The sequence below is a fragment of the Sebastes fasciatus genome, chromosome 18, assembly GCF_043250625.1.
Source record: "Sebastes fasciatus isolate fSebFas1 chromosome 18, fSebFas1.pri, whole genome shotgun sequence".
In the NCBI taxonomy this organism is placed as follows: domain Eukaryota; kingdom Metazoa; phylum Chordata; class Actinopteri; order Perciformes; family Sebastidae; genus Sebastes; species Sebastes fasciatus.
The window spans coordinates 25487328-25514998 of record NC_133812.1 but is presented as its reverse complement, the minus strand read 5'-3'; the positions used below and the strand labels follow the sequence as shown (position 1 = coordinate 25514998).

Here is a 27671-nt window from a genome sequence, read left to right as displayed (position 1 = left end):
AAATGTACCTTAAAGGGAGATTTGTCAAGTATTTCATACTCTTATCAACATGGGAGTGGACAAATATGCTGCTTTATGCAAATGTATGTATATATTTATTATTTTAAATCAATTCACAACACAAAACTATGACAAATATTGTGCAGAAACCCTCACAGGTACTGCATTTAGCATAAATAATATGCTCAAATCATAACATGGCAAACTGCAGCCCAACAGGCAACAACAGCTGTCAGTGTGTCAGTGTGCTGACTTGACTATGACTTGCCCCAAACTGCATGTGATTATCATAAAGTGGGCATGTCTGTAAAGGGGAGACTCGTGGGTACCCATAGAACCCATTTACATTCACATATCTGGAGGTCAGAGGTCAAGGGACCCTTTTGAAAACGGACATGACAGTTTTTCCTCACCAAAATTTAGCGTAAGTTTGGAGCGTTATTTAGCCTCCTTCACGACAAGCTAGTATGACACTCTAGCTTTAAAACCGAGCCAGCTACAACCTCCGAAAGGTCAATTGCATTTATGCGTTAAAGAAATTAGTAGCGTGAAAACGATTTTCCGTTAACGCATCATTAAAGGCCTAATTGGTACTCAAGCAGATATATAAAAACGACAATTGGTCTAACAGTTTCTTGATGATCAGTGTCTCCATCAGCCTGAACCATAGACTGTATATAACGATGGACGACATGACAGCTCACCAAAAGTGAAGCCGAATGTCTTGATCGCCCCCTGGTGGCTGGTTGCAGTACAGCTCATAAAGCTCATAAAGCTCATAAAGCTGACGAGCATAAAAGAGCATAAAGGATTTCACTCTGCCTTTGGAAAATGTGATGTACTGCTATGTATATTTTAACACTGAAAGACTGTGTTAAAAATGAACATTCAAAGTTCACACACATACAAGTAAGTCAGTTACACTTCAAACTCTCAACTTCTTAATTTTCCTGAATGTTGATGATGATCCCGTCTCGCATTCAGTGTGTGGCTTTGACTATTTGTGTGAGCACTTAGCAGATAAGTGCTCCAGTGAAATGGGGTCTAAATGATTGTTTTGGTTTTCCCGTGCCCCCCACAGTGCAATATAATAGGTGGGTTGAATGTGTCATGGCGACTGTGGCGAGGGGGTTTCCCAGGGTAGATGGAAAGATGAGGAGGAAGACGGGGGGGCTGCTTTCTCTCTGGTGGTAAAGAGAGAGGAGGACCAGACAGCGTTCATGATATCTAACTTCCACTGGGTAAGTTTAGATGAGCAGTGACAAAACAGGAAGCTGCCTGGGGGGCATCTAAAGGGAAGAAAAACTCCAGTATAGTGAAATGTAAATTGTGGATTGACTATAAACGGAACTTGCCTTTCTGGGTGTTAGTTGTTGATTTTGTTGTAAAAAAAATACATAAAATTGTGACATAATCTTCAGAAATACCTTAAAATACTTTTTTAAATAAGTGAAAATCAGTGAGCAGCTCCGGGTCTGAGAAGTGAAGCCAATGCTGAAGTGCCTTAAACCTGCATTCTCTCTAACAGCCAGCAGGGGGCGACTCCTCTGGTTGCAAAAAGAAGTCTGATTGTATAGAAGTCTATGAGAAAATGAGCCTACTTCTCACTTGATTTATTACCTCAGTAAACATTGTAAACATGAGTTTATGGTCTCAATCTCTAGTTTCAAGTCTTCTTCAATACAGCATGATGTTCATTTAGTAAATGATGGTCACATTTAGAGTCAAATAGACCATAAAGCAGGGGATGCTTTAGGGCGTGGCTACCTTGTGATTGACAGGTCGCTACCACGGCGTTGTCCGATCTGGGAGTTGTCCGTGTTTTCGTCTTACAACTTTAACTCTTTCACAGTGTGTTTTCACTTCATGAAAGTTAATTATAACCTTTTTGGTCGCCTAAAAATGTCTTATCCGGTTGCACTTAGCTCCACCCTCTCTTGTCGCTTCTGGCTGCAAAAGACCAAAAATGCGACGGCCAAAAACCAAGAAGGCGACAGCCAAAGTGCTGAAGTCGAGGCTTCAAAACGGCAGTCCACAAACCAACGGGTGACGTCATGGTGACTATATCCACTTCTTATTTTTAGTCTGTAGTGAAAATAAGTATTTTGAAATATTGAAATTGTAATGAAGGAAGTTGCTTCATTGTATTTCCCCCCGAGGCATAAATATAGACCAAGAAGTCCATGGTTGGATAATACAGATGATAATTTTCTTGAAATATAGACTGGTTTTTAGTAATGTTCATGTCCTATTTTGTAATCTGGTGAAATGACGCAACTCACAAACTTTCAACAAATCCCCTCGGGCTGGTGGCGTGACCAGTCTGAGCCGCCGTTCTCCACGTGTGTGTGTGTGTGTGTGTGTGATTTGTGGGGATAAAGCAAAAGGCCGGCAATTAGAAGAACTTATCTGGAGCAGAAGAAAGAGAAGAGTAGCAGCGTGGAAATAAGAGACAGCTCAGCTGCACACATCATCCAGATTCACTGGTGTGTCTTCACATTTAGGGACACGTTCTTCTTTGTGCAGCAGCGACTGACCGTGATATTGTCAATGCTTGACGTGCAGTATCAATATTTAAAAAACCAACAAAATATTCACTCAAGAAAACAGGTCTGAAGGTACCAATGAAGACACTAAAGTTGTGTTCTCCATACAACTAAAAACTAACAGTGGATATCTCATATGCTTGTTGATTTTTACACTTAATATATTTATATTTGACGGTTTTTAATGTAACTCCTGACAGTTAGATCTATCTATATAACACTGTCAATCTTTGACAAAACAACCCCAACTCAAGATCCATTTACTAGTTTTATTTCCCCAGAGCTTTCAACTGTATCACATGGTCTTCATTCAGCGGATAATTTCCTCTGTGAAACTTTTAGGACTTGTCAGCTTAAAAGTGACACATGAATGTTCATTCTTCATTCTTGAATTTTGTCAAAACGATCCCAACTCAAGGTTCACTTATGTGCTTTTTGCAGAACTTTCTCCTGTATTACATGGTTTTAATCAGCAGATAGAGTTAACAAGTCAAGTCAAATACGCCAACTCCATGTGATACGACTGAAACCGTGAGACGGGATTGTTTCTTTAAACCACAGCAGACATTTTGACGTGTCATAGCAGGAACTTAGTCAGTGGGACACGCTCACATGCACTAACATACACTGCAAGGCGTTTTGATAGTTTCGTTACGTTCCGCACGTAACGTAATGACATCATCACGAGCGTTCAATGTGATAACGCAAAAGACTTTCCGCTGCAAAAGGAATGAATGCTCTCGCTATTATGTTTTTTATTTTAGATCTATTTAAACAGCTAACATGGATCTCCCGCGGCCATCGTCATCAGGTTTTGTACTGCACGTAACTAACCGTAATGACGTCATCGTGAGCGTACAACGTGATGACGCGAAAGACAGAAGTCAGCTGCAAAAGAATGAATGCTCTTGCTATTATGGTTTGTATTTTAGATTGATTTAAACAGGATCATGCAAACAATGATCTCCTGCAGCCCGTATTTAAAGGGTTAATGCTCTGGATATCTGGATATATAGAGCACCTTTAATGACGGCTGCATTAGGGGAGCTGAGTCATCGTTAATGTGATTAATTCCACCTGTGCTTCTCTATACATGAACGAGACAGAAAAAGAAAAGCATGACAGAAGCCCATTAGGTCATTATGCTAAGACATAAATACCCTCATCATGAACTCACGGTTCACATGACGCTCACATTTCTGAGTCATGTCTGAATGTATTTGGGGTGTAATTGGATTAGTGTGTCTTACTGTATGATACAGCTATGCATTATGGGTAAGCTGCTATTTAAATCAAAGCTTACTGTGTGTTTCCCATTTAGGTCCATGAATACATCCCTCTGTATGAATCATGAGGCCAATTAGAGCTATTACATTACAGTATTAGAGAATACATAAATGAAAACGACATGTAATGTTCTGACAATAGAGTCTCTGGCGGGAGGAGGAGCGTCGCCTCTGCAGCTCCACGCAGATATATGACATATGGCGTGGCGTCACCACACTGAGCCCCGGCCTGTCTGTTGCGCCGCGGTCAGTGTGTGGTTAATATGTAACGAGACATGACACTTCAAAAGTCCAACATGTGCCACGAGCGATAACAAACCGCACGCTGCGCTTCCCCTCTGCGAGCTTGTGGACTCAGCAGCTCTGCGGATGTTTTTTTATTTTTTTTTTATCTCGTCTCTGTGCAGCGCCGGCGTTTGATATCATTTTGATCTTGCAGAATAAAAAATGTTTTTTCTTCGTTTGTGTGTCCTCGCTCTCCTTGTCCTTCCACCGTCCTCAGCTGCTCTGTAGGTGGCATGTTTGCATCTGCTTATTTGCAGAGACATCACCATGGCGCCCGTGTCATGCCTGGAGACCTCCTGTAATCTCTTTGGTGTGCTGTGTGAAATGGGCCATGACCTCTTCTGCTCTCTCTTTCTATTCGTCTCTCTCCATCCCTCACTGCTCTGCTTGTCTCTCTCTCTCTCTCTCTGTGATGCAGGAGGATAATTCATACTCACCAACTAAGAGCTGACTGCAGAGAATCACAGGCCAGAACTCATTTACAGCAAGAATGCATCACAGCGAGTGGGACAGTGGATGCAGCTCATCACAGGGATATAAGGCCAAATGTATATTGGACACCCAAACATAACACCCAGATGTGATCGTTGAACATCTTGTTCCTAAACTACATGAATAAATACACAGCTATAACAGCCTCTGCTCTTCTTTAAAGGCTTTTGAAGAGAACCAGGCTGCAGGGATTTGCTCTCAGTCAGACACAAGAGCATCAGTGAGGTCGGGCCCTGATGTTGGGAGACGAGGCCTCACAGTCAGCGCTCCAGTTTGACCCAAAGGTGCTGGATGGAGTTGAGCAGGTCAGTCCAAGTTCCTAACCCTAACCCGGGCTTTATGCACAGGGACATTGGTCATGTTGAAGAAGAAAACCTGTTGCCACTAGGTTCGAAGCACACTACTTTCTCAAATCAAAGTGTATGCAGGCAGCAACCTCCGTGGTCTGAGAAGTGAAGTCAATGCTGAAGTGTCTTAAACTTTAATTCTCTCTAACAGCCAGCAGGGGGCGACTCCTCTGGTTGCTAAAAGAAGTCTGATTGTATAGACGTCTATGAGAAAATGAGCCTACTTCTCACTTGATTTATTACCTCAGTAAACATTGTAAACATGAGTTTATGGTCTCAATCGCTAGTTTCAAGTCTTCTTCAATACAGCATGATGTTCATTTAGTAAATTATGGTCCCATTTAGAGTCAAATAGACCATAAAGCAGGGGATGCTTTAGGGCGGGGCTACCTTGTGATTGACAGGTCACTACCACGGTGTTATCTGTTCTGGGAGTTGTCCGTGTTTTCGTCTTACAGCTTAACCCTTTCACAGTGTGTTTTCACTTCATGAAAGTTAATTATAACATTTTGGTCGCCTAAAAATGTCTTATTCAGCGTTCAGTTTTACTTAGCTCCACCCTCTCGTGTCACTTCTGGTTGCAAAAAAACAAGATGGGGACGGCCAAAATACTGAACTCCAGGCTTCAAAACGACAGTCCGCAAACAAATGAGTGACGTCACGGTGACTACGTCCACTCCTTATATACGGTCTATGATTGTGTGCTGCCTGTGGTATTAAGATTTCCTTAAGAGGGCATCTTCCAGTCCTGAAAAGTGAAGCCAATGAGGAAGTGCCTTAAACTTGCGCTCGTTCTAATAGCCAGAAGGGGGCGACTCCTCTGGTTGCAAAAAGAAGTCTGATTGTATAGAAAAAATGTTTTACATCTGGTTCCAAAAAGCCATGATGGTGACAACCAAAATGCCGAACTCCAGGCTTCGAAACGGCCGTCCACAAACAACTGGGTGACGTCGCGGTGACTATATCCACCAGAAAGACATGTTGACTTGTAAACCCCCTTCACAGGTTATGAACATGTGAACACTGATGCCAGAAGAAAAATGAGGAAAACAATATATATATAGATATAATTTTGTGTAACAAAAATATTTTGTTCCTTTCTTATCCCTTTAATCATTTTTCATGGGTCTCTTTTGGTGTTCCCGACCCCAAGATTGAGCACGGGAAGTAAACGTTAATCCATCAGATAATTAAATGATCAACAGATACAAAGAAAACATGCCGTCACATTGATATCAAAACATTAACATACTGGAAAAGGCTTGTATGATTTAGTATATCTGTCGGTAGTGACGGAGCATTTGTCCTCTGCGTTCTTTCATACTTTTATCTGTTTCCATTTTCCCCTCATTAACCTAAATCCGTGTCGTCCTTTGGCATATTTAGTTGTAAAGTAAACATGAGAAGCATTATTTTATGCATGAGCTGTAAGTGCAAAGTGCTGCAGTAGTTTGGTTTAGTGAAGCCCTGGTGGGATGACGTGCGAGCGCGTCTTCCTGTGACAACGGGAGCAGCTTTGATGGTAACCAGTGCAGCAGTCCTCGGGCTCAGAGATCCTCTCTGCTTTATTTCACCGCCTCCTCTGACTGGGAAGTATGCACACACTTGATCATGTGCATGTGTGTGTGCGTGTGCACCTGTTTGTGTGTGTGTGGAAAAGGTAGGTCCTCCTCTCGGTCCCGCTTTGCCTAATACGTCCATGCAGGGCTCGCCGGAGAGCGGCGTGCAGCAGCACAAAGATCAGGGCTATTCTGGTGCTGCCAGCCTGCCCAGTGCTGATAGGAAAGGATTAATGAGGCGGGGCACTCATCACTTGTAATTAGAAACAACGCTAAAAACTATTTTTGTGCCTGTTCCTATGGAGAGATCTTGACCCTCGGGCCGGCGCCCCCCGCACCCCTTCGCCGCTGGCCGTGAGGCGGTAGACGCCTGCGAAGTTGGGAGTAAATATAGGCCCATAACTCCTGCAGCTATGTGACACATGGTTCAATGGAGGGGAGCGCAGATAATTCACAACTCTGGCTGTGTACTCCACTGGATGCTCAAATGTCAAGAGGCTGATAGAGGCTGTCTCTTAAAATACACACCGTGAGGCTTGTTTGTTGTTATTGATCCCAATAATCAGCGAGTCTCTGAGCTTCTGTTGTTTCCTGGCTCCGGTTGGAGTGAGGCCTTGAAATCTTTATCCCTCAATCTGTTGTTTCTCTTTAAAATCAGCGTGTTTTCACACTAATGTTTTCAGTTTCTCTTGAATAGCTGAAGCATTACTTGATCAGTTGATAGTCAGTCGTCTGAATTGATTGATTGTTGTCATTTTTCAGGCTAACATTTGCTAATCCCAGCCTCTCAAATGTGCCGTTTTTCTGCCTTTTCTTGGTTTTATATTGTTATGAGTTGAGTCTCTTTTGGTTTTGGACTGTTGTTTGATGTCACCTTTAGCTCTTTTCACTATTTTCTGACCTTTTTTAAAACTAAATTATTGATTAATTGAAAAAAACATTACTCGACAATGACAGTATTCGTTAGTTGTAGCCCTCGTCTCTTGCTTAGGCTACATCCACACATGTGTTTTCCTCTTAAAACGCGTACCTTTCGCTACGTTTAAGCTAGAGTCCACACTACTCCGGCGTATTGGAGCCCCTAAAACGGAGACGTTTGAAAACGCTTCTGAGCCCGTTTTAGTTTTAAAACTTTGCGTTTTAGTCTGGACGGATAGAAACAGAGACCTTTGAAAACGATGACACCCACGTTTGTTTCTTGATTGTGTCTTATCAGTCATGACGTGTCCTTCCCTGGTTCGTCACGAAAACAAACGACATCAGCCTCGACCAACAGTGGTTAATTTCAACATGGATTAGGAGTTACAAGCGTTGCTGAACCTGTTGTCTATGTTTGCAGCTGTTGTGCAGTTAAATTCTGCATTTTGTAATGTCACTACTGCCTACATGCGCAGGAGGCAAGCTATTATTTTATCACTTTACATAATTTCCCATGTCCAGTGGTGCGTCCTGTTTACGCACATGCCCAGTGTACGTGAATGGTTTTGTGAAATGTGTTTTCAGGCGTGGTAGTATTCTGAAGTGGCCCTAAAACGCTCGTCTGGACAAAGACGAAAACATATTAGTAAGGATGTAGCCTTAGAACTTAAACCTATCTTTTTAATTTTTTAGGGGCAGCAGAAACAGGTTGTGAAAACAACACTGACATCACATTTTAAATTGATATGGTGAGCTTTATGGAGCTTAACTCACGGAGCAACATTGTCATTCTTCTGTAGTCGTGTTTCTGTGCACCGGATGAACATAAGTCCAATATTCCACTTTTCCTTTTAGCTCTTCTTTGGTCTCCACCAACTCTTTAGGGAAACATTTGGATCTTTAGCTGCTAAATGCTCCGCTATGTTCACCAGCTAGTCGCTAACTTTGTGTGCCTGCTGTTTGGTGCTGGACAGGTAGTGTGCAGTGGGTTCATCAGGTCAGAAACAAGTCAATGTTGAGGACCATAAAACCAAAACAATGAACTGAAAGATGCTGAGAGGAAATGCAGAGTCACTACAAGTGACCACTTTCACATTATCACAGTCATTTGATCCATTGCTAATGTAAAAAAATATTGATTATTGCAGCTTTAAACATTAAAACACAACATGAGACATCTGGCACATTTTATGTTTTTACCAAATAAAACATCTTCAGAAACATATTTCTACTTTTTTTTCTCTCAGTGGCCAGAGAAATGAGATTCCTCCACGTAGGAAGAAAACGAGGAGAAAATAAACCCTCCGGGACGCCAAAACCAAACTTGAAGCCTCCCTGTTTATTTCAAAGCTCACAAGTAGGGATTACAAAATTACAGTGCTTCAATTTGCAACAGTTCGAGGAGTAGTAGGAGAAGAGTAGGAGAAGATGACAGACCAGTTGAGGAATCTTGAGCAAGTCATGCAAAAAAGGTGTGGGAGAAGGCCTCCGTTATAATAGCACCCTTTGTGGAAAAAAATAAATCCATCTGTCCGTAGGTCAGTGCAAAAATAGTAATGAATATATGCATACAAAGAAAATAGATATATATATATTTATATACTGTATATACTTGACTACAGACACAAAGAAAGAGACTTGTAGAGCGAAGCCACCGGAGCCTCTGAGCCCAAAGCAGAGACTCTTAAACAAGTCTAGTCGTAAAGAGTGCACATCAAATATGACAGCTGGGTATTGTTCTAATACAGAACCGTGTTTCCAAATAAAAAGGGAACAGACCCAGATGCCTCTCGGAGCTGTCAGTCAGGCTGTGACCTCTACAGAAAGAGCAGTGTGGGGAAAGACAGACAGCACCATAACGTCTGCGAGTGTCCCTCTACAGACCTGGAGCACACAGCATGCTTCGTTTGTCCAACCGGAGAGAGTAATGTACAGTACGACGGTTACATTGTTCAGTCAAATAGATCGGTACATACAAAAAGCCATGTGCCGCTGCGGTCGTAGGAAACCAGCAGGTGGGACGAAAAAGGTTCATTATTCTTATATAACATTGGCTCAGATGCTAAGCTCTCTCTTTTCTTTTTTTTTTTGCAAATCACTGAATATAAATGCACAAGCTACAAACGTGTGGTAAATGGTTATTATATACCTTTTTTGTTATCATATTCAAATATATTGTGGAGCACCAGTAGACACCAATGACAACAGCAACAAAAATACAAAGTGAGGACACGTCGTCACACGTTTTTGTTTTTTTTCTTTGTCACACTTTTAAAAAAAACTCACTTCAATCTGAGGCTGCAAACTGTTATTCATGCTCGAAAATGTTCGCAGAGACCTCGCAAAACTACTTCATGATCGTCAGGTTTAAGAAACAACCTGTTTACAATTTTCATTTGCATAGCATGGATTTTTCACATGAGGGATTTTCGAAGCTTATTGTCGTGAATGTTGGTGTTGTAAAGCCGTACCGAGTGCACTGTGTGTGTGTGTGTTTGTGTTCACTATGAAAACTTGCATTCTCCTTCGTGTTGCTGACAGAGACGCACGTTCTCCAAACGTTTGGGTTTTAGATGTATATTGAAGATAAAATGCTTCACAGAGGGTGTATTGCAAAATAAATGTTGTGTTTTTTGGTGCTTTGACAGTGATACCGTTAGCCCTGTGCTTCATTTATACCTTTGTTTTCATGCAAAGAAACTTCATGGACATAAACAGAAATTTGTGAGGAAGCTGCTTCAAGTCAGCGTGGTAAAATACAGAACAAAGCTTGTAACTGCTTGTTTTTTTTTGGTCTGAATTTCATATTTAAAGGAACAGTTTGTAACATATAGGGGGGATCTATTGGCAGACATATGTTTTCTTTTGTGTAAAATGTGGAGAGAGTAGGAGCACCAGTTCCGAGCTCCCGGACTAAATACGTTTTTGAACATTTCAGGGAATACCGCTGAAACAACACGACAGAAGGAGTGATGTCATTGCGTGAACTTTGGGCAAAAATACCTGATAACAGACGGGTTTTGCGAACAAAATCGCGGAAAAAATCAGTCGGATTAAATACGTTTTCAAACATTTCCGGCATTGGTTTAATACCACCGAAACAGCACAACCGAAGGAGTAATGTCAATGCGTGAACTTTGGGCAAAAACACCTGATAACAGACGAGTTCTGCGAACAAAATCTCGGAAAAAAACAGGACCTGCGGACCTGACGAAATGGCAAAAGGCAAGAATCGTTGTGTGAAGTGTGACAGTTTATACTGCATCTACATACGGAGCAGGTCCTCTTCCCGGAGTCCGTCATGTTGCTACGCCAGAGCGGACAAACCAAACACCGGCTCTAGATATGGCCACCGTAGTTCTCCTACACCCTTGAAACACGGGAAAAGTTTAAGTTGGTTACAATCTGCAACCTCACCGCTAGATGGTGCCAGATGTTACACACAAAACGCACCAGACTTTCACTCAGGACACCGCTGTTCGTGTCTGGTGTGAAACCAGAAGTTGATTTATTTGTAACTTCCGTACTTAAGATACAGCACTTCCGGAGATACTTTAACCCAAACCGCGATCTTTTCCTAAACCTAAACTAAGTAGTTTGTTGCCTAAACCTAACCACACTCCTTTAAACTTCAGCTGTAGGACTACATGCTCTTTTATGTGTCGGAAACTTTGTTTATTAAATTAAAACCAATTAGCTGTGTGGTTTTCAGGCTGAAACGAGGCAATTTTAAAATTTAGGTCAATAGTTTTTTCTACGTTTAAACGCTCACTTTTTATATGGTCATGCACACAGTCATCTCAACAAGACGAGGTCTTTATACTGTGTGCTGAAGTGTTAGACAGGTGGTTGAAACCGCATGCATCCCACCTGGGTACTTTAAGAAGTTTCCCTTAAAAAGTGACGAGGCTGAAATGCAAAATTTAGATTCTTTTCAGCAACAATGCAAAAAATCTACAGTTTGGATCAGAATGAAGGCAAAGTAGCTCTAGTAAGTTGAGTATTTTGTTTAGCCTTCCTCTTCATATCTATCTACATGTTGCAGTATGAGTCAGAGGTGAGTATATTCAGGTGCAACAGGATGAGGGTAAACTTTGTGTGCGTGCATATACTCTTTACCGCACCACTATGTAGTGCGGAGTTGATTTACAATTCACGTTGGTTGTTATTCAGGTTCCCCTTCAAATGCCACCACCACCAGATCAGAGTTACATAATGAGCAGTTTTACCTCAAGGCTTCAATGTTCTCCAATTCTGCATATTAATCAGGAAACAGCAGATAATAAATCTGTACGTTACACACACAGAGAGAGACCAAGAGGTGCTTTTACCCAGGAGTTAAAATACGACCTCGACCTGTGTTCTGCATCCGTCCGCACGTGATGGTGTACCATGCGCAGGCCCAGTGGTGACACATGAATTAAGGCATTGATAGAGGCACTAGAGCAGCACGTGACAGCAGCGCTCGCCTATGCAAGGCAGGAGAGCTCACTTAACTGTAGCTTAGTGTCAGCGACAGGGAGTTGCAAAAAGATTAGACAAGGGGTCACGCTGCTCTACTGTACCGCCACCGTCACACCACGCCGTTTGAAGTCTGTACCTCGACTCTGCTACCTTTACAACGGACTAAAATCACAGCTCGACATTTCGGGCATCGACACAAACAAATGCAGCTACACAGGGACTCAGTGGAGTTTGTTCCAACAGAGCTGGCTCATAGATGAATGGGAGCAAAAAAGAACAGAGGAGACGACAGAAGCAGGCAGTGAAATCCCTCCGTTCTGTTACATTAAACATCACCAGTAGCCCTGTTTTACAAGATTCACTGATTATTTTCAAAGTGTTCTTTCCTCTGCCAGCAGCCATGCATTAAAAAAAAGCTCTTATGGCTGTCTGGTAATATATATATTGCTAAAATATATGCATATGTGGATGCAGGAATGGCAAAACGAAGAAGCAAAACAATATGAATTTGTGGTTCTGATGACTGACATAAACACACTCAAAAATAAAAAAACCTTTTTTTTCTCTTCTTGTACACGTCTGCGCCAAATATTACAGCATAACCGTACGCACCATAAACATATAGAACTGAACGACAGTAAGTACATTAACATCTAAAATGGTATTTCAGCAAAGAGCTGGAAATGTTTCGTAATCATCACCGATATATACACATAAGATCAAGGTCTCGGTTGCATTCCACTCTGAAATTATTGCACAGTAAGCCGCGGTGGGCTCGTCATGGTCACCCCCATAAACCCCTGTATAAAAATAGAACAACAACATTAACACACACCAAACAAGTCTTCATCTTTTTTTCTTTTTTTTCTTTTTTGACAGGCACTGCCGTGGCCAACCCCCGCCTGAGTCTGCAAACAGAAAACTGTGTGCCACAGTGTGAGCGTTAAGAGTTTCTCTTGTCAGTAATTGCCCCTAAGCACGTAGAATATCTTTTCCAAACCGATTCCCTTTTCCCTCGTGTTTGCTCCTCTGCGGTCACAAATGGAAAGCTTCCCACTGACCAATTCCCCTCCCTGTCTCTACCTCTAACTCGTCCTCTCCTCCGGGACTTCGGCCAGGTCCAAACAGTAGGGATTTTTGGCATTTCTCATCACCGCTGACCCAGAGCTTTGGCACTCCAGAGAGTCCAAGATGAGCGTGAGGAGATTCATGAAGAATACAGCGGCTCTCACACTCCAAAAAAACAGCTCGTAGAGCAGCCTTGAAAAACAAACAGTGAGAGTGAGTACAAAGTGTGAGCAAGTGGGTTTTGTTTTTAGACGACGGTTTCCACACCAATCAGCTTTGGCGTGAGGATTCGTGGCGTTATTCCGTTGTTGAGGTCCTCCTCGAACTCCAACAGCTGGCCCATGAAGTTGAGGTTCGGGGAGATGATGGGCCTCCTGGTTTTGACGAACTTGTAGGCGTCCGTCATGGTCATCCAGGTGTGCTTCATCAGGTAGGCGATCACGATGGTGGCTGAACGAGACACGCCTGCCTGGCAGTGGATCAGAAGGCCCATACCTGCTTGATGTGCTTCCTCTGCAGAGAGGAACATAGAACACATTATAATAAATGCTTTGTTCCCTAAAGGGGAAGTTCAGTATATCAAACATGATGTGATATTAAAACATCCAGGTCTGGTTATTGAACCTCAGTATTTTTTGGTACCAACTGAAATGTATCTGTAGCATGTATTGGAGCAATGTATCCTCATACAACAGTTCATATGGTATCTTACGAATAGTTATTCCTACGAATGTCCAGCTACAGTCTTTTCAAAATAAACTTCCATCTTCACAGGAAACAACTTGGTTAGGTTTAGGCAACAAAACTACATAGTTAGGTTTAGGAAAAGATGGTGGTTTGGGTTAAAACAACTCTGGAAGTGGCGTTACTTAAGTACGGAAGTTAGGCGACAAATAAATCAACGTTGACGTCTGGTTTCACTCGGGGTACGAACACCGGTGTCCTGGACGAAAGTCCAATGTTTTCTGACCTCCTATCCATAGAGCGTTTGTATGGTCTTTATACTTCCCTCCTCCGTTCACGATTACATGGATTACATACAAATTGATTTTGTAGGATATATACGAATTACAGCTACGAAAGGTGTGTGAGAAGAGCCTGATTGGAGTATTGGAAACTGACTGTTCAGATTTTGCCAGATTGTATTTTACTCGGGGAAATAGCTTTTCCTAAACACAATACAATCCAGAACTGGCAAAATTAGTACGGGTGCCGGTGTTTGCATTTAACATTTAAGAACTACCGTTTTTTTTGTGTATAAAAAGAACCTTTCCTTAAAGGAGCAGAGTCTAGGATTTGACAGTGTCTAGCTGACGCAAAAAACGAGTATGGCCCTATTTAGAGCCAGTTGTTGTAAGAGTAGTGTGGGTCATTTGGTGCTTAGAGGGTGTGTGTATGAAGGAAGTGAGTGGTGAAGCAAGAGAGAGAGAGCGGCGGCGACGGGAGCGAGTTATGTTATCGACTCCGACCCAAGCCGTTCTGGGCTACTGTGGAAACATGACGGAGCAACATGACGGACTACGTGAAGAGGACCCGCTCCCTATGTAGATATAAACGGCTCATTCTAAGCTAACGAAAACACAGCAACTCTTCTTTTCAGGTGATTATACACTAACGAAAACATAGTTATTAATATTATATTCCATTTCTGACAATAGATCCCCCTAAAAGTTACACACTGGTCCTTTAAAGTAAGATGCAGAAAAATATCTTTCCCGTATCAAAACATTTCAAAATGATGCATCATCCATTTCCTTCTTATTTCCATTCAGTATCGCAGCACACTGCCAGCATTTAATGGCCAAAAGCACCCTGGAAGCACCCTTCTGCAATTCACACATTCACAACAACACTGTACAATACTGTTAGGCAATTTGAAACAGGCAGGCAACCAACTCAGTTTTTAACACCACAGCTTGTGAAACAAAAGATTACTGCTTCAGGCCTGCAAAACGTATTGACGTTAAACTCAAGGGACCCCTTAGAAAAAAGCCATGACCGTCTTTCCTCGCCAAAATTTAGCGTAAGTTCGGAGCGTTATTTAACCTCCTTCATGACAAGCTAGTATGACATGGTTGGTACCGATGGATTCATTAGGTTTAGTAGTTATGATACCAGTATCTCCACTCTAGCTTATTATCACGTTAACTTTGACAGCCCTGATTACATTATTCTGTTTTCATCACTAACAAATACATGTTTTCATGTTGTAGTTCATCAATGTGGAGCCAATTAGAGATACTCTGTATAGTACTGGGTAGATTAGTAGTATAGTACTGCATCATATCATGTTTTTTAATGTAAAATGTAACTAATAACTGACAAATAAAAGTAGGGGAGTAAAAAGTACAGTATTTTCCTCTGAATTGTAGAAGAGTAGAAGTATAAAGTAGCATCAAATGGAAATAGTCAAGTAACGTATATGCATGTCAAAATTATACTTAAGTACAGTACTTTAGTAAATGTACTTAGTTACATTTCATCACTGCCAGCAGATGAAGTTTGCTCAGTTGACGACGGTTGTTTATGGGAGACGGGATTGTAACCAGTCTCAGTTCAAATACGGTCTTTGATGGGGATGGTCTTAGTCTACGTTTGTCACTTTTGTCACTTCCTGTTTGCATAACGGCGGTCATAACCGACACCGTGATCTAATTTAGGCAAATAAATAAACCGCCACAGTAAACCGTCACAGTCGGTGTCATTAGGCTGATATGACGGCTTTATTTTCACACTATCTTTACGAGCGCAACTACTCGTTCGTACTGGTCCAGCGTATATGTAAAGCAGCTGTAGTGATATCAGTCTGACGTTATCATGCTCAGTGTTGATTAAAGGAGGAAATTCCACGGCAGGCAAATCCATTTTCACATGTAGCAGGAGAATAGCATCAAAAAGCTTTAATATGTTTCTGCATTAGGATACAATGCAGAATGTATTGGTGGAATAAGCTTTTGGAAACTTTCTTATCCTACTTTCTTACCCTTTATAATGTCTTAAAGTCTCAATAAGTACTCCAGAAACTCTTATTTATGTGTGCAATGTAGATGTTGCTTATGGCAAAAGGTCAGCCTTCAACTGCCATCATTAAATATTACAACTTCTGCAAGATCGATTGCGTTAAAAAAAGTAGTGGCGTTAAAATGATTTTTAATGAGTTATTATCGTGTTACCTTTGACAGCCCTAATGTGTATGTATGATATGTCCCCTTTAAGGCTCTCAAGTAGACATTACATCATCTTAAAGGGTCACAAGACCACTGTGTTAGCTTTATCTTCTGCAGTGAAAACAATGAGCGTTTTCATACCGATGAATTCAAACGCCTCCTCGAAGTACTGCCGCAGGTTCTGCTTGTTGCTGTCCGTGGCGGGCAGGCGCTTGTAGATGAAGATGCCCGTGTCGTAGTGGTAGAGCGGCAGATGGGTGGTCACGTTTAGGATGTAGCCGATGTTATAGCGCTGCAGCGTGTGGATGTCCTGAGCGTCGTGTTCGTTCCCCAGATAGAGGAAGGGCAGGATGGGTGTCAGCTCTGCGTTCTCTATGTCCGGCGTGGAGGGCAGGGAGTGAGGTAGCGGCCCCGTCAGGCCAGCAGCAGCACCGGTGTCCAAGCCCTCGTGGAGGTGCAGCGAGTGCTCGCACAGGTTCTCGTGGTTCTGCCTGAAGCAGCTAAGGCCTCCTGTGAACACAAACAAGACAGATTGTGACGTAAGCTCAAAGTAAACACGGCGCTTTGTGTGGTTGGGCGAGCAGGAAGTGGAATTATTTAACTGCCAAACTTCTTTTCATATTTACTTTATTTTTTCCCCCCTTTCATTATTGCAAATTGGACCTTGTTGGTTTTCCTTGCTAGGGTTAAGGGTTCAATTCCCACTGGAGCCCTCCATGCTAAAAATACATGCACTCATGCTTCTGTGCACCACATGGCACACGTTACGACCGAATAGGACAAGTAAGCTCTGCATACACGTCTGATAAAAGCAAGGACAACTGGCTTTACGAGCTGTGAAGCACTAAAACATGACAGAAATCTCCAATTTCCATCTTAAACGGTTACATTTGGTTGTAATTTTAATGTCTCCATTTGGTTATTAAATCAATATGAAGGGATTGGGGCAGTGTTTCCATTCACAACAACTAACTTTAAGAAGCTACTAAAAACAGTTTCCACCAGTTGAACCTCATGAGAAATCCCCCCTCGTTAATCTGCAGGTAAATAGACGTACTAAATGTTTAATATACTTCTCACTGGACATCTGCACTTCTCCAAATAACTGGTTTGCACCTGTTGCCAGTGATGCCAAAGTTTCCCTTCAGCAGAAGAGTTGTGGGGAGGGGGTGGAAAGTGTCAGACCCACACACTCACACAGTATCAGTTCATGTATTGTTCACATTGTAAGAGTTGACATCATGCCATGTGAGGTCATCGCACAACTTCCCCCCCTGGTGACCGGGCAGGTGGGTTCACCATAAAACGGCCCGATTGTTAACCACGAACAAAGACATTATCCTGATGTTACGCTGATAGTGGAACAGCCCTCGCTGTCATGGGACGCCGTGGTAATAATTACACTGTAGTAGATCAAATAAAGGGAAGTCTTTACTGGTCCTCTGACAACAAAACCAACGAGACGTTTGGGGGGGAATTTCCACGGATATTTCTCTTAAGACAAAGCTGTATTAATGATTACACACATGTATTACACACAGTGTTTCATAATACCATATCTTGCCTACAATACAATATATTTATCACACCTACACCTTTGTTCAGAATGCCACAGGTTACATAAGTTATCAGGATTTCTGACAACCACATTTTACCACACTACATTTTTAAATCGCCTGACTTTGAAGCAGCATTAATAGATTTGTTTAGCACTTACAGGCCTTCAACTTTTCCATTTTATCACCTTATAAATGTGTTGTTGTGTTGGCAAACATTTCTAATAGAAACAGAGTTAACATTCATTTGTAGGAGAATGTGAGTCCAATATTCACTCTTTTATCTCTGTTTTGGTCTCCACCACCTCCTAAGGGAAATATGTGGCTCTTTAGCTGCTAAATGTCGCTACCTTTGTCTGTCGTCTGGTGTGCATTCAATAGAGCTTTTTGTTGCAGTGAGCAAACCTCCGGGTCTGAGAAGTGAAGCCGATGCTGAAGTGTCTTAAACTTGCATTCTTTCTAACAGCCAGCAGGGGGCGACTCCTCTGATGTCTGATTGTATAGAAGTCTATGAGAAGATGAGCCTACTTCTCACTTGATTTATTACCTCAGTAAACATTGTAAACATGAGTTTATGGTCTCAATCGCTAGTTTCAAGTCTTCTTCAATACAGCATGATGTTCATTTAGTAAATTATGGTCCCCTTTAGAGTCAAATAGACCATAAAGCAGGGGATGATTTAGGGCGAGGCTACCTTGTGATTGACAAGTCTCTACCACGGCGTTGTCCGGTCTGGGAGTTGTCCGTGTTTTCATCTTACAGCTTTAACCCTTTAGCAGTGTGTTTTCAGTTCATGAAAGTTAATTACAACAATTTAGGTCGCCTAAAAATGTCTTAATCAGCGTTCGGTTGTACTTAGCTCCACCCTCTCACTTCACTTCTGGTTGCAAAAAAACAAATTGGCGAACTCAAGGCATCAAAAGGGCAGTCCACAAACCAATGGGTGACGTCACGGTGACTACGTCCACTTCTTGTATACAGTATATGATTTATTGGACTCTCACTAAACATAAATCCAAACCAATGAGCTAAACTAACCTCCCCACGATGGAACAATCAAGGTAATATCTGCTGATATTTGGAAGCCAACATCTTATGTCTAGTATCAACAAACAGTCAAATGGCTAAGCTGTGGACTTCCTATTTTCAAACCGAACCAACGTCTCTCTTTTCAGGTCAAAACTCAGCTGATAAATAACACTTTTCATAGTAAACTGAGAATAACAGGATCTCCAGAAGCAGCAGCACATTGCTGTGAGATGAAATCTGTCGAGTGTGACCGTCTGTCGTTAACGTCTGACTAAACTCAAAGAGGAAAACATGAAGACTGTCTATCACTTTCATAAACCTCAGGCTCAGTTCCTGCTTCGAAATTACCGCCTCTGCCTCGAGAGAAAAAAAGGCCTCTCACACCACAGACCTGCTGTTTCCAATGCTTTACCCTTAAACCCTCCGACACAACTGACATGTTGTTTATGGCAATTCTGACGGATTGAATGTACCGCTCTTATCTGCAGCACTGTATTTCCAGTGTAGCCGAGTGTCACGCAACAACTGCATTACAATGAATCATGACTAAGACATGCTGGTAACTGAGACAATAATGGAAATTATTCAGTAGCATGTTCCAAATATGTCACTATTACTACTGCTTGTAATAATAACAACCTCCTGCCTATTTCCCGAGAACTCACATGTATTTATAAGGAAATGAAGAATTAGTCACCTCTACATTTAGAGAGAAATGAAAAGTGTAGTGAAAGTATTAAAGGGACTATTTGTAACTTTCAGAATTGCTTGTTAACAGTGACACCTGTGGCCTTGAAATCAACGAAAGTCAGCGTCGAGCTTGCGCTTGCTCGCTCTAAATAGACATGGACGAGCATCGCTCAAAACAGTGAGGCGACACACGTCAGCTAAAAGCACAATATCACTCTATATTTCAGCTGCTTGGCAGTAATGTTAGCTGACCAGACGAAGGTCTCTCCATGAATCACTGCTGATCCTAGTGTTGGCTTTTCCTGCCTCAGCGCAGGCTCAGGCAGCGGGGCTACTCAACGAGTTACGTTATCGCCTCCCGACCGCAGCCGGCAGCCGAAGACACCGGCAACCGATAGGTAACGAGACGATAACATAACACGTGGAGGAGCTCCATCACTTCACAAGACACGGGAAACCTCTGTTGGTCTGGAGGAGCTGCAGCATTTATTTCTGCACAAACGTCCACTGTGCATTCACTAGATATTCTCAGAGCTAAACTAAGTCTTCTGCAGTGTGGAGTGAGCGCGCGTTCACGTCTAGAGGTGGAGCGAGTACGCAAGAACGCGCGCTCTGTCTGAGTGAAGGTAAGCAGGCAGCGGAGACGAGGCTACGGCCACACGTGAGCGCGCATATGCGAACGCGCATGTGTGCCGACCCGCTACATTTATACGCTTAAAAAGTTACAAACAGTCCCTTTAAACAAAACCAACAACGACTATCAACAGCCACAGTCCTTAAACTAATGTGTTGTCAAAATCATTCCTATACGCTGGTTAAATATTTTGCTTAAAGTAATCAAGTAGTCCGGTTACAGTGTTCATTTTGGGTGACAACTAGGGCACTAAGTTAACGCAAATTCGTTTTAACGCTGTAAAATAGGCGTTGGTTTAATGGATACCAAACGTGTGACCTCAGTGATGCTGATTGAATGAACCCTTAGATGATGGTTCTATGAATGTCATTTACAATCGCCACAGGTTGTCCGGTAAGAACATGAATATGATGACGATGTATCAATTAGTCCAGGTCTCACACACTCTCTTTGAGATACCACTCATTTATTGATTGAAGATGGTTTGTAAATCCTTGTGTGAGTAGTGGCTAATTCTCATGGATGCACAGGAAAGACCATATCAATAAATAAAGAGAAAAGAGTCCAAACGTTTCAGCACTGATGCTGAGCTGAGTTAGAGGACAGATGAGGTTTGTGATCGGCGCAGAAGGTGATTGGAATCACAGCACTCTCTGATCATGTGAAGACCATGCGCCGAGCCACAGACTATTGGTCCGTGCATGTGAACAATGCACGGGCCGGTGAGGGGATGCTTTTGGGTTTAAACTGCTGCACCTTCTGAACAAATGCCATTAATTTCTTTAAAGCATTAACGCAATCGGTCTTTTGGAGGTTGTAGCGGGCTCAGTTTTAAAGCTGGAGTGAAGATACTGACATCATATGAAACTAGAAAACCTGATGAATGATGCTCCAAACTAAATTTTGGCAAGGAAAAACTGTCATGGCCATTTTCAAAGGGGTCCCTTGACTTCTGACCTCCAGATATGTGAATGTAAATGGGTTCTGTGGGTACCCACGAGTCTCCCCTTTACAGACATGCCCACTTTATGATAATCACATGCAGTTTGGGGCAAGTCATAGTCAAGTCAGCACACTGACACACTGACAGCTGTTGTTGCCTGTTGGGCTGCAGTTTGCCATGTTATGATTTGAGCATATTGTTTTATGCTAAATACAGTACCTGTGAGGGTTTCTGGATCAATATCTGTCATTGTTTTGTGTTAATTGATTTCCAATAATAAATATATACATACATTTGCATAAAGCAGCATATTTGTCCACTCCCATGTTGATAAGAGGATTAAATACTTGACAAATCTCCCTTTAAGGTACATTTTGAACAGATAAAAAATGTGCGTGATTAAATATTTGAATCGATGACAGCCCTAGTGAAAACATATGTTAACTATGTTTGACTAAGGTTTGTTGAATTTCTGTTCTGTTTTTACTTTACTCCCTGGATACTTTGCCTCGCTGACCATCTGCGTTCCAGCTGGATACCTGTGCTGCCTGCACGCTGATATCATGACGGGAAAACCAATGAAAAACGGCAGCATTTCAAATGTTGTGCTCCGGGCTGGTTTGGTTCATGTTTTGGTAAAATGTCAACAATTAAAGCAACAGTGAGGAGAAATGGGGAAAATAAATGTATTTTTATAAAACGGTCACTATATCCTGACAGTAGTGCATGAGACAGGTAATCTGAAAAACAATCACGTGCCTCTGTGTCCTCCGGTGCTCCTAATGGCATCTGCATGATTTCACAGACTGGAGGAAAACAACCAATCAGAGCTGATCTGGAGCCTGCTGTCTATGAGCCGGCTGTCAATCACTCGCAAACTCCGACCAAACGGTCAAACTAGGCAGCGCTGATCAAACACAAATCAATATTCTGTTACTGTAATGCCTATTTCTCTCCTCAAATGTGTTCAGAAACATATTGTAGAGTACTGTTTAGCTGTAAAATGAGAAAGTTTGTGAGCCATGTTGAGATCAGTTGAGGAAATACCAAGCACCGCCCACCAGCCGGAGCACAGCCAATAGGAACGCTCACTCTCTCTGAAATGACCTGTGATTGGTCAAAGTCTCCCGTCACAGGCTCGATTTTTCTAAAGCCTGAAAACAGAGCCATGAGGAGGTGCAGAAGTCTAGTTTTCTCTCAGAACACTTGAATTACAATATGCTGAAAGGTTATTATGGAAATTTTTTGCCCAATGATGCCAAAACTATTCTGCCTACTGCAGGTTTAATTCATACATCTAAGTATTTGACTACATTCAGACATGTAAATGGGGACACACGCGGAAGATGCCGACCATTCCCGATATGAAAAAAGGAACTAGATAAAAGTCGGGCTGAGCCCATTTGAGCGAGGATGTCTTGCATTTTGCACGAACTCAACCAGAGGAAGAAAGAGCAAGACAGTCTGCCTGTTCCTCCCACTGAGGCGAGCTTCACACAGACGCCGCTGCAGGATGAGCAGCCTCGTCCATCAAAGCGCACAGAGGAGGACCAGAGGACGAAGAAGGGAAGAAGAAGAAGAAGAAGAAGAAGAAGAAGAAGAAGAGATCAAGGTGCTGTGATCTTACGGCTAGACGTTGACTGGGAGGCATTCAGAAAACACTCATAAGAGCCCAGCCCCCAACACGACAGCTTCAAACACACACACACACACACAGCAAAGATAGAAAACATGGCAGCAGCCCAGGGATCTCAATAGGCTGCCTTATTTACTAACAGCTGCTCTCACTTCCTGCAAAATGCTTAATGAGTGTCATATAGAAAGCTGGTGAAGAGCGCATGCATATGTTTATGTATGAGGGTGATTTAGACTGCATAGGCTTGATTCTACGTGTGCTAACACTTCAGTGCAAAGCTCACATGATACAACTACAACCAGTGTGTTTACAGGCAGCATCAGCTGACCAAAACAATAAAGGTCAACAGGCTTTGCACTACATCATATTATGCTACCTCATATCAGTTTATATTGCCACTAAGCTTCTACCACGACGTTCCTTTCACATGTCCAAACTGATTTACTCCCTCCAGAGTCAAACTAAAAGCCTAGAGGTGCAACGATTCATCTACTACATCGATTTATATTCCTACGATCCAACTACATCGATGGGTACTCGGCAAGTTGTCCTTTACGGGGGACGTATATCGATCTAAAATCTGTTTTCAAGGTGAATAATCTATCGTATGGATACTACGAATTTGCACCTTGTATTTTAGCACGACAAACATTATATGGATGTATTTTTAGCACTTTTAATAGTAAAGAAATGTTAAATGTTACTCCGGTTCACTCTCCCTGTGTATGACGTCATCGACGTGCGCCAGCAGCGCCAATCTCAGAAAGACGACAACAAAACGAAGGATGGCTGATGACGAGTGAGAGATTTTCAAGCCGCATTTGAGGTCCAACGTGTGGAAACGTTTTGGCTTTTGCAGGGAAGGGAGATGTTCTTGATAAATCGCTCGCTGTTTGCAGAATATGCAAGGCCAGATAAATACAACGGCAACGCGACCAATCTTTCCACGCACCTACTGAGACGCCAATATCATTGCTCTACAGTTGATATTGAAGCAGCAGGTTAAACCACTGTTCATATAACTTGAATAGAAGTTGGTTTATTTTATTTTTTGTTAAATATTGCACCACCTTGTATCTTGAGAACTGAAGCAGCGGGTCCTGAAGTTGCACTTTTTATTATTTTCAAATAAAAGGTTTATGTATTTGCCGTTAATCGTTGTGTTTACTTGTTTATATCCATAAGTAATTTATCCCTGATTCCGTTAAAAGAAAAAAATTGAGGAATCCTGACCTGCACCGTCCAGTATCCAGCTATTTATTTCATAGTCACACTGATTTTTGGCAAAAAGAAGTGAGTGTCATTGAATCGTATCACTCTAGATGAGCCAAATATCGTCCTTGAATCCTATTGGAACAATAGAAAGTGATACATATCGTATCATGTAAAAAACGTATCCTTACACCCCTATTAAAGCCCATCAAATTGTGGTTTCTATCCCTTTTTTTACGCTGAGAAACTCACTACGTCTTGACAAACCCACTTCGGCGTTACCTTTGAGGATGATGGGGTCCTTGCCCTCCCTCCTCAGCGACTCCAGGACCACGTGCAGCGGCTGGGCGAACGTCAGCCGGTTGGGGTCTATGGTGCTCTCGTCGTAAACCACAATGTCTTTGGAGAAGATGCCCTTATAAGAGTCCTTGCCCTCGCGGCAGGAGATGAGGTCCAGCACAGTGATCTTGCCCTGCTGCAGCCGCCGCCGGCTGATCTTGTCGGAGCAGTTGATGTGCACGGCCCCCCGGATGTGGCTCTTGTTGTACTCCATGAAGGGCCGGCAGTCGATGATGACGGGCACGGGCCCCACGGGGTGTCCCATGGGGCAGCAGCTCACCCGCTTGGCCAGCTCATTGGGGTGGATGACCCTCACGGCGGGCAGGACCTTGGGGGTGCCCGGGGCGAGACTCGGGGCGCTTAATGCTTCGTGGTTGCTGACCATCGGGGTGGGGGCCCCGGCATAGCTGAGGTTGGGGCTGCTGGCGCTCACCTGGCTGTGGTTGAGGCTCTGGCTGTCCTTCTCATAGGTAGTCACTGAGCAGCAGCTGGCACTGCTGCATCCACACGACAACGAGCGCGTGGAGCCCTTGGATGAGGGCATATACGTTACAAGATTGGCCGTCGCCCGGATCTTCACCACGGTGGTGCTGATGACTGTCTTGTCGCTGGTGCTGGTGGCGACGGAGTCCAGGTAGCTGGTGTCCAGGCGCAGTTGGAGTTCCTGAGGTCGGATCGGCCTTGGCAGCGCCACCACAATTCTGTCGTCAAGAGGAGATGGAGGCATGGGGAGGCCGAGGGCTGAACGTTTACGGAGAAGTCAACACGCCGCTCTGTGGGGGGACGGAGACAAAAACATGAGGCGAGGACAAACTAAAAACGGTTCAATGAATGAAGGAGCAAGGGTGCACGAATGGGACGACCTCGTGTCTGTTGGATCAACATGTAAACTAGAAAACGGCCGCCGAAGCCAAATATTAGTAGTGTCAACACCTGCAGGGCAACACCCAACTTGGTGGGAAGATTTAGGCGTGACAGACTAATAATAAACAGTGCAATCATCACAGAGTCTGGTGTAACTGAATCACTACTTTGAGTGTAACTAATGTGAATCATCCTCTAGATACTGTACTGCTGGTGCTGTGTGTGTGATGTTGAATTTTTCAACTCTTGCTCTGTCTGATCCAAAGCTTTTATAACAAGAGAGAGGAGAAGAAAAAAAGATAAAATACTGCATCAACGCCGCAGTTTGGTCTCTCCCCCAACTGGAAAAGTCAGGCTACAAAAAAAAAAAAAAAAGAAGAAGGGTGGCATTTCCTTTTGATCAGCAGCCAGAGCGTTTTTTAAAAGCATGTCATCCAGCATGTTATGTAAAGACACCAGCCGAGCACTGCCTGTCCCGGCCATTGGTGTCCTTTAAAGCAGTGGAGGTGCAGGTTGAGCCAAACAGGAGGAATCATTCATGGAGCAAATTCATTGAAGAAACCGGCATGAGAACGTGCCGAGAATATGATATGGCTTTCAGGACGAGACGAAGTGATCAGATGAGCTGCTGGTGGAAAATTCAATTCACACCGAGGTAATATTAAATAAAATAATAATAAAAAAAAATAAAAAAAATGCCATGGTTGCATTATTTTAACTTGGTGGCTTATAATAAACATTAGAATAAAACACTATAATAATAATAATAATAAGATCAAAATGGTTGCAGCAATTTCATATTCCCTCTTCATTAATTATAGAATGAAATCTCTATATATATATGACTGTGCATTTCAACAACTTGTGCCATAATGTGCCAAACTTGCCTTGTATTGGTGCTTACCGGAGGAGTGCGTCGCGGTGAGCCGTAGAGACGGATTGATGTTCTGAGCGTCGCCTCCATTCAGTCCGTCCCGGTGTTGTGGAGAGGCAACATTTTTTTTTGTACTTTTTACCTCTCAGCTCTCAGCTCCCCTCCACAATATAATACTGAAGGAAGTCTGACTGCCAGCCTCCTGACGCTGCGCAGCGGGATGGACGCGCCTGAGAGCCAATCAGAAGACAGCATTAATATTACAGTCAGTCCAGCCTGCAGGGGGAGGAGTCTGCTTCAGCCGAGACGTCTGACTCCTCCTCCTCCTCTCCTCCTCTCCTCCTCACCTCCACCTCCTCCTCTTCCTCCTCCTCTTCCTCCTCCTCCACCTCCTCCTCTTCCTCCTCCTCTTCCTCCTCCTCCTCCTCTCCTCCACCTCCACCTCCTCCTCCTCTTCCTCCTCCTCCTCCTCTTCCTCCTCCTCTCCTCCTCCTCCTCCTCTTCCTCCTCTCCTCCTCCTCTCCTCCTCTCCTCCTCTCCTCTTCCTCCTCCTCCTCTCCTCTTCTCTTCCTCCTCTTCTCCTCCTCTCCTCCTCTCATCCTCTCCTCCAACCCTCCATCCCTCCTACTCTCCTCTCCTCCTCCTCCTCCTCCTCCTCCTCCTCCTCTCCTCCTCTTCCTTCTCTCCTCGTCTCCTCCTCTCCACATCCTCCTCCTCCTCTATTCCTACTCTCATCCTCCTCCTCTCCTCCTCCTCTCCACCTTCTCCTCCTCCTCTCCTCCTCTCCACCTCCTCCTCCTCTTCCTCCTCTCTGAGGAGGAGGAGAGGAGGAGAGGAGGAAGAGAGGAGGAGGAGGAAAGGAGGGATGGAGAATGAGGAGGAGAAGGAGAGATGGAGGGGTGGAGGAGGAGGGTTTAGAGGAGGAGAGGAGGAGGAGGAGAGGAGGATAAGAGGAGGAGGATAAGAGAGGAGGATAGGAGGAGGAGGAGAGGAAGAGGAGGAGAGGAGGAAGAGGAGAGGAGGAGGAGAAATGGAGAGGAGGAGGGTTTAGAGGAGGAGAGGAGGAGGAGGAGAGGAGGATAAGAGGAGGAGGATAAGAGAGGAGGATAGGAGGAGGAGGAGAGGAAGAGGAGGAGAGGAGGAGGAGAAATGGAGAGGAGGAGGGTTTAGAGGAGGAGGAGAGGAGGAGGAGAGGAGGGATGTCGCTTGAACTGCCTTCAGTCCCACCAAACGAGCAGGATGATGTCACTGGCAGCCAATCAAAAGTCTCTCCAGGAGGCTGGAGGAAGAAGACACGGTGCCTTCACGTGCTGCTCGTAAACTCTTAACTCACAAGTACAAATGGAGCTCTGTTGTTATAATAAGAATATAATATCATCATACAAACTGTCTGAGCTTTCAGAGAAAAATGATCAGCCCAGTCTGTCGATGCATTATGGTGCCTCCCTCTGAAATACTGTCACACCATGATTACATGTTTTTCTGTTTATTTCTTGACTTTTGCAAGTAAGAAACAGACATGTATATTAGGTAAACTCCCTAACATACTCTGTAATATGAAAAAGCCGTGATAAGATCAATCTCTGCACCCAACATGTAAATTAGTAAACACATCTTAGATTTCATCGCCACACTGAGAAGTCATTATTAGTCACCGTCACACCAACATACTGTATGAAGTTAGATTGAATAGAGCTGCTGAGGCTGAAGAAATTAAAGTAAAAGCTAGTTAGACATGTGAATAATGTGTTTTAATCATGTG

At 43.3% G+C, this 27671-nt stretch overlaps 2 protein-coding genes and 1 long non-coding RNA gene across 9 annotated transcripts in view; 1 reads left to right on the top strand and 2 right to left on the bottom strand.

The window, feature by feature from the left end:
• enpp1 (ectonucleotide pyrophosphatase/phosphodiesterase 1) overlaps window positions 1-19358 on the bottom strand; it is a 260930-nt gene extending 241572 nt beyond the window's left edge. The window contains exon 1 of the mRNA XM_074615267.1: window positions 19354-19358. The gene's annotated coding sequence lies outside the window, so the exon portion shown is untranslated. The remainder of the gene's footprint in view (window positions 1-19353) is intronic.
• Window positions 1-27671, top strand: part of LOC141755936 (uncharacterized) — a 117592-nt gene that overhangs the window by 60194 nt on the left and 29727 nt on the right. For 2 of the 6 annotated variants that reach the window (XR_012591374.1, XR_012591369.1), the window contains 3 exons: window positions 4536-4665; window positions 4773-4914; window positions 12777-13312. This is a non-coding gene — a long non-coding RNA (uncharacterized LOC141755936). Of the gene's footprint in view, window positions 1-4535; window positions 4666-4772; window positions 4915-12776; window positions 13313-20854; window positions 20938-21515; window positions 21714-27671 lie in introns of those variants that run through there. The other 4 variants (XR_012591373.1, XR_012591370.1, XR_012591371.1 and 1 more) reach the window with 3 other exon arrangements.
• Window positions 8753-26223, bottom strand: dusp10 (dual specificity phosphatase 10). Of its 2 annotated transcripts, none has more exons than XM_074615276.1 (4): window positions 25923-26223; window positions 24115-24944; window positions 16274-16642; window positions 8753-13478 (listed from the first exon to the last, which is right to left on the bottom strand). In XM_074615276.1, exons 2-4 carry the CDS (start codon window positions 24896-24898, stop codon window positions 13213-13215), a joined length of 1419 nt encoding a protein of 472 aa, XP_074471377.1. In that variant the 5' UTR covers window positions 24899-24944; window positions 25923-26223; the 3' UTR covers window positions 8753-13212. The 2 variants fall into 2 exon arrangements, with proteins under 2 accessions (XP_074471377.1, XP_074471376.1); XM_074615275.1 differs by having other exon boundaries at window positions 25940-26223.

What these genes read in the sequence shown, in the direction of transcription:
- dusp10 (XM_074615276.1), bottom strand. Translation starts at nt 24,898, where the DNA reads ATGCCTCCATCTCCTCTTGACGACAGAATTGTGGTGGCGCTGCCAAGG. An exon ending in GGACCCCATCATCCTCAAAG is followed by an intron (nt 16,643 to 24,114) that starts GTAACGCCGAAG and finishes TTGTGTTCACAG; the next exon opens with GAGGCCTTAGCTGCTTCAGG. An exon ending in GGAGGCGTTTGAATTCATCG is followed by an intron (nt 13,479 to 16,273) that starts GTATGAAAACGC and finishes TCCTCTCTGCAG; the next exon opens with AGGAAGCACATCAAGCAGGT.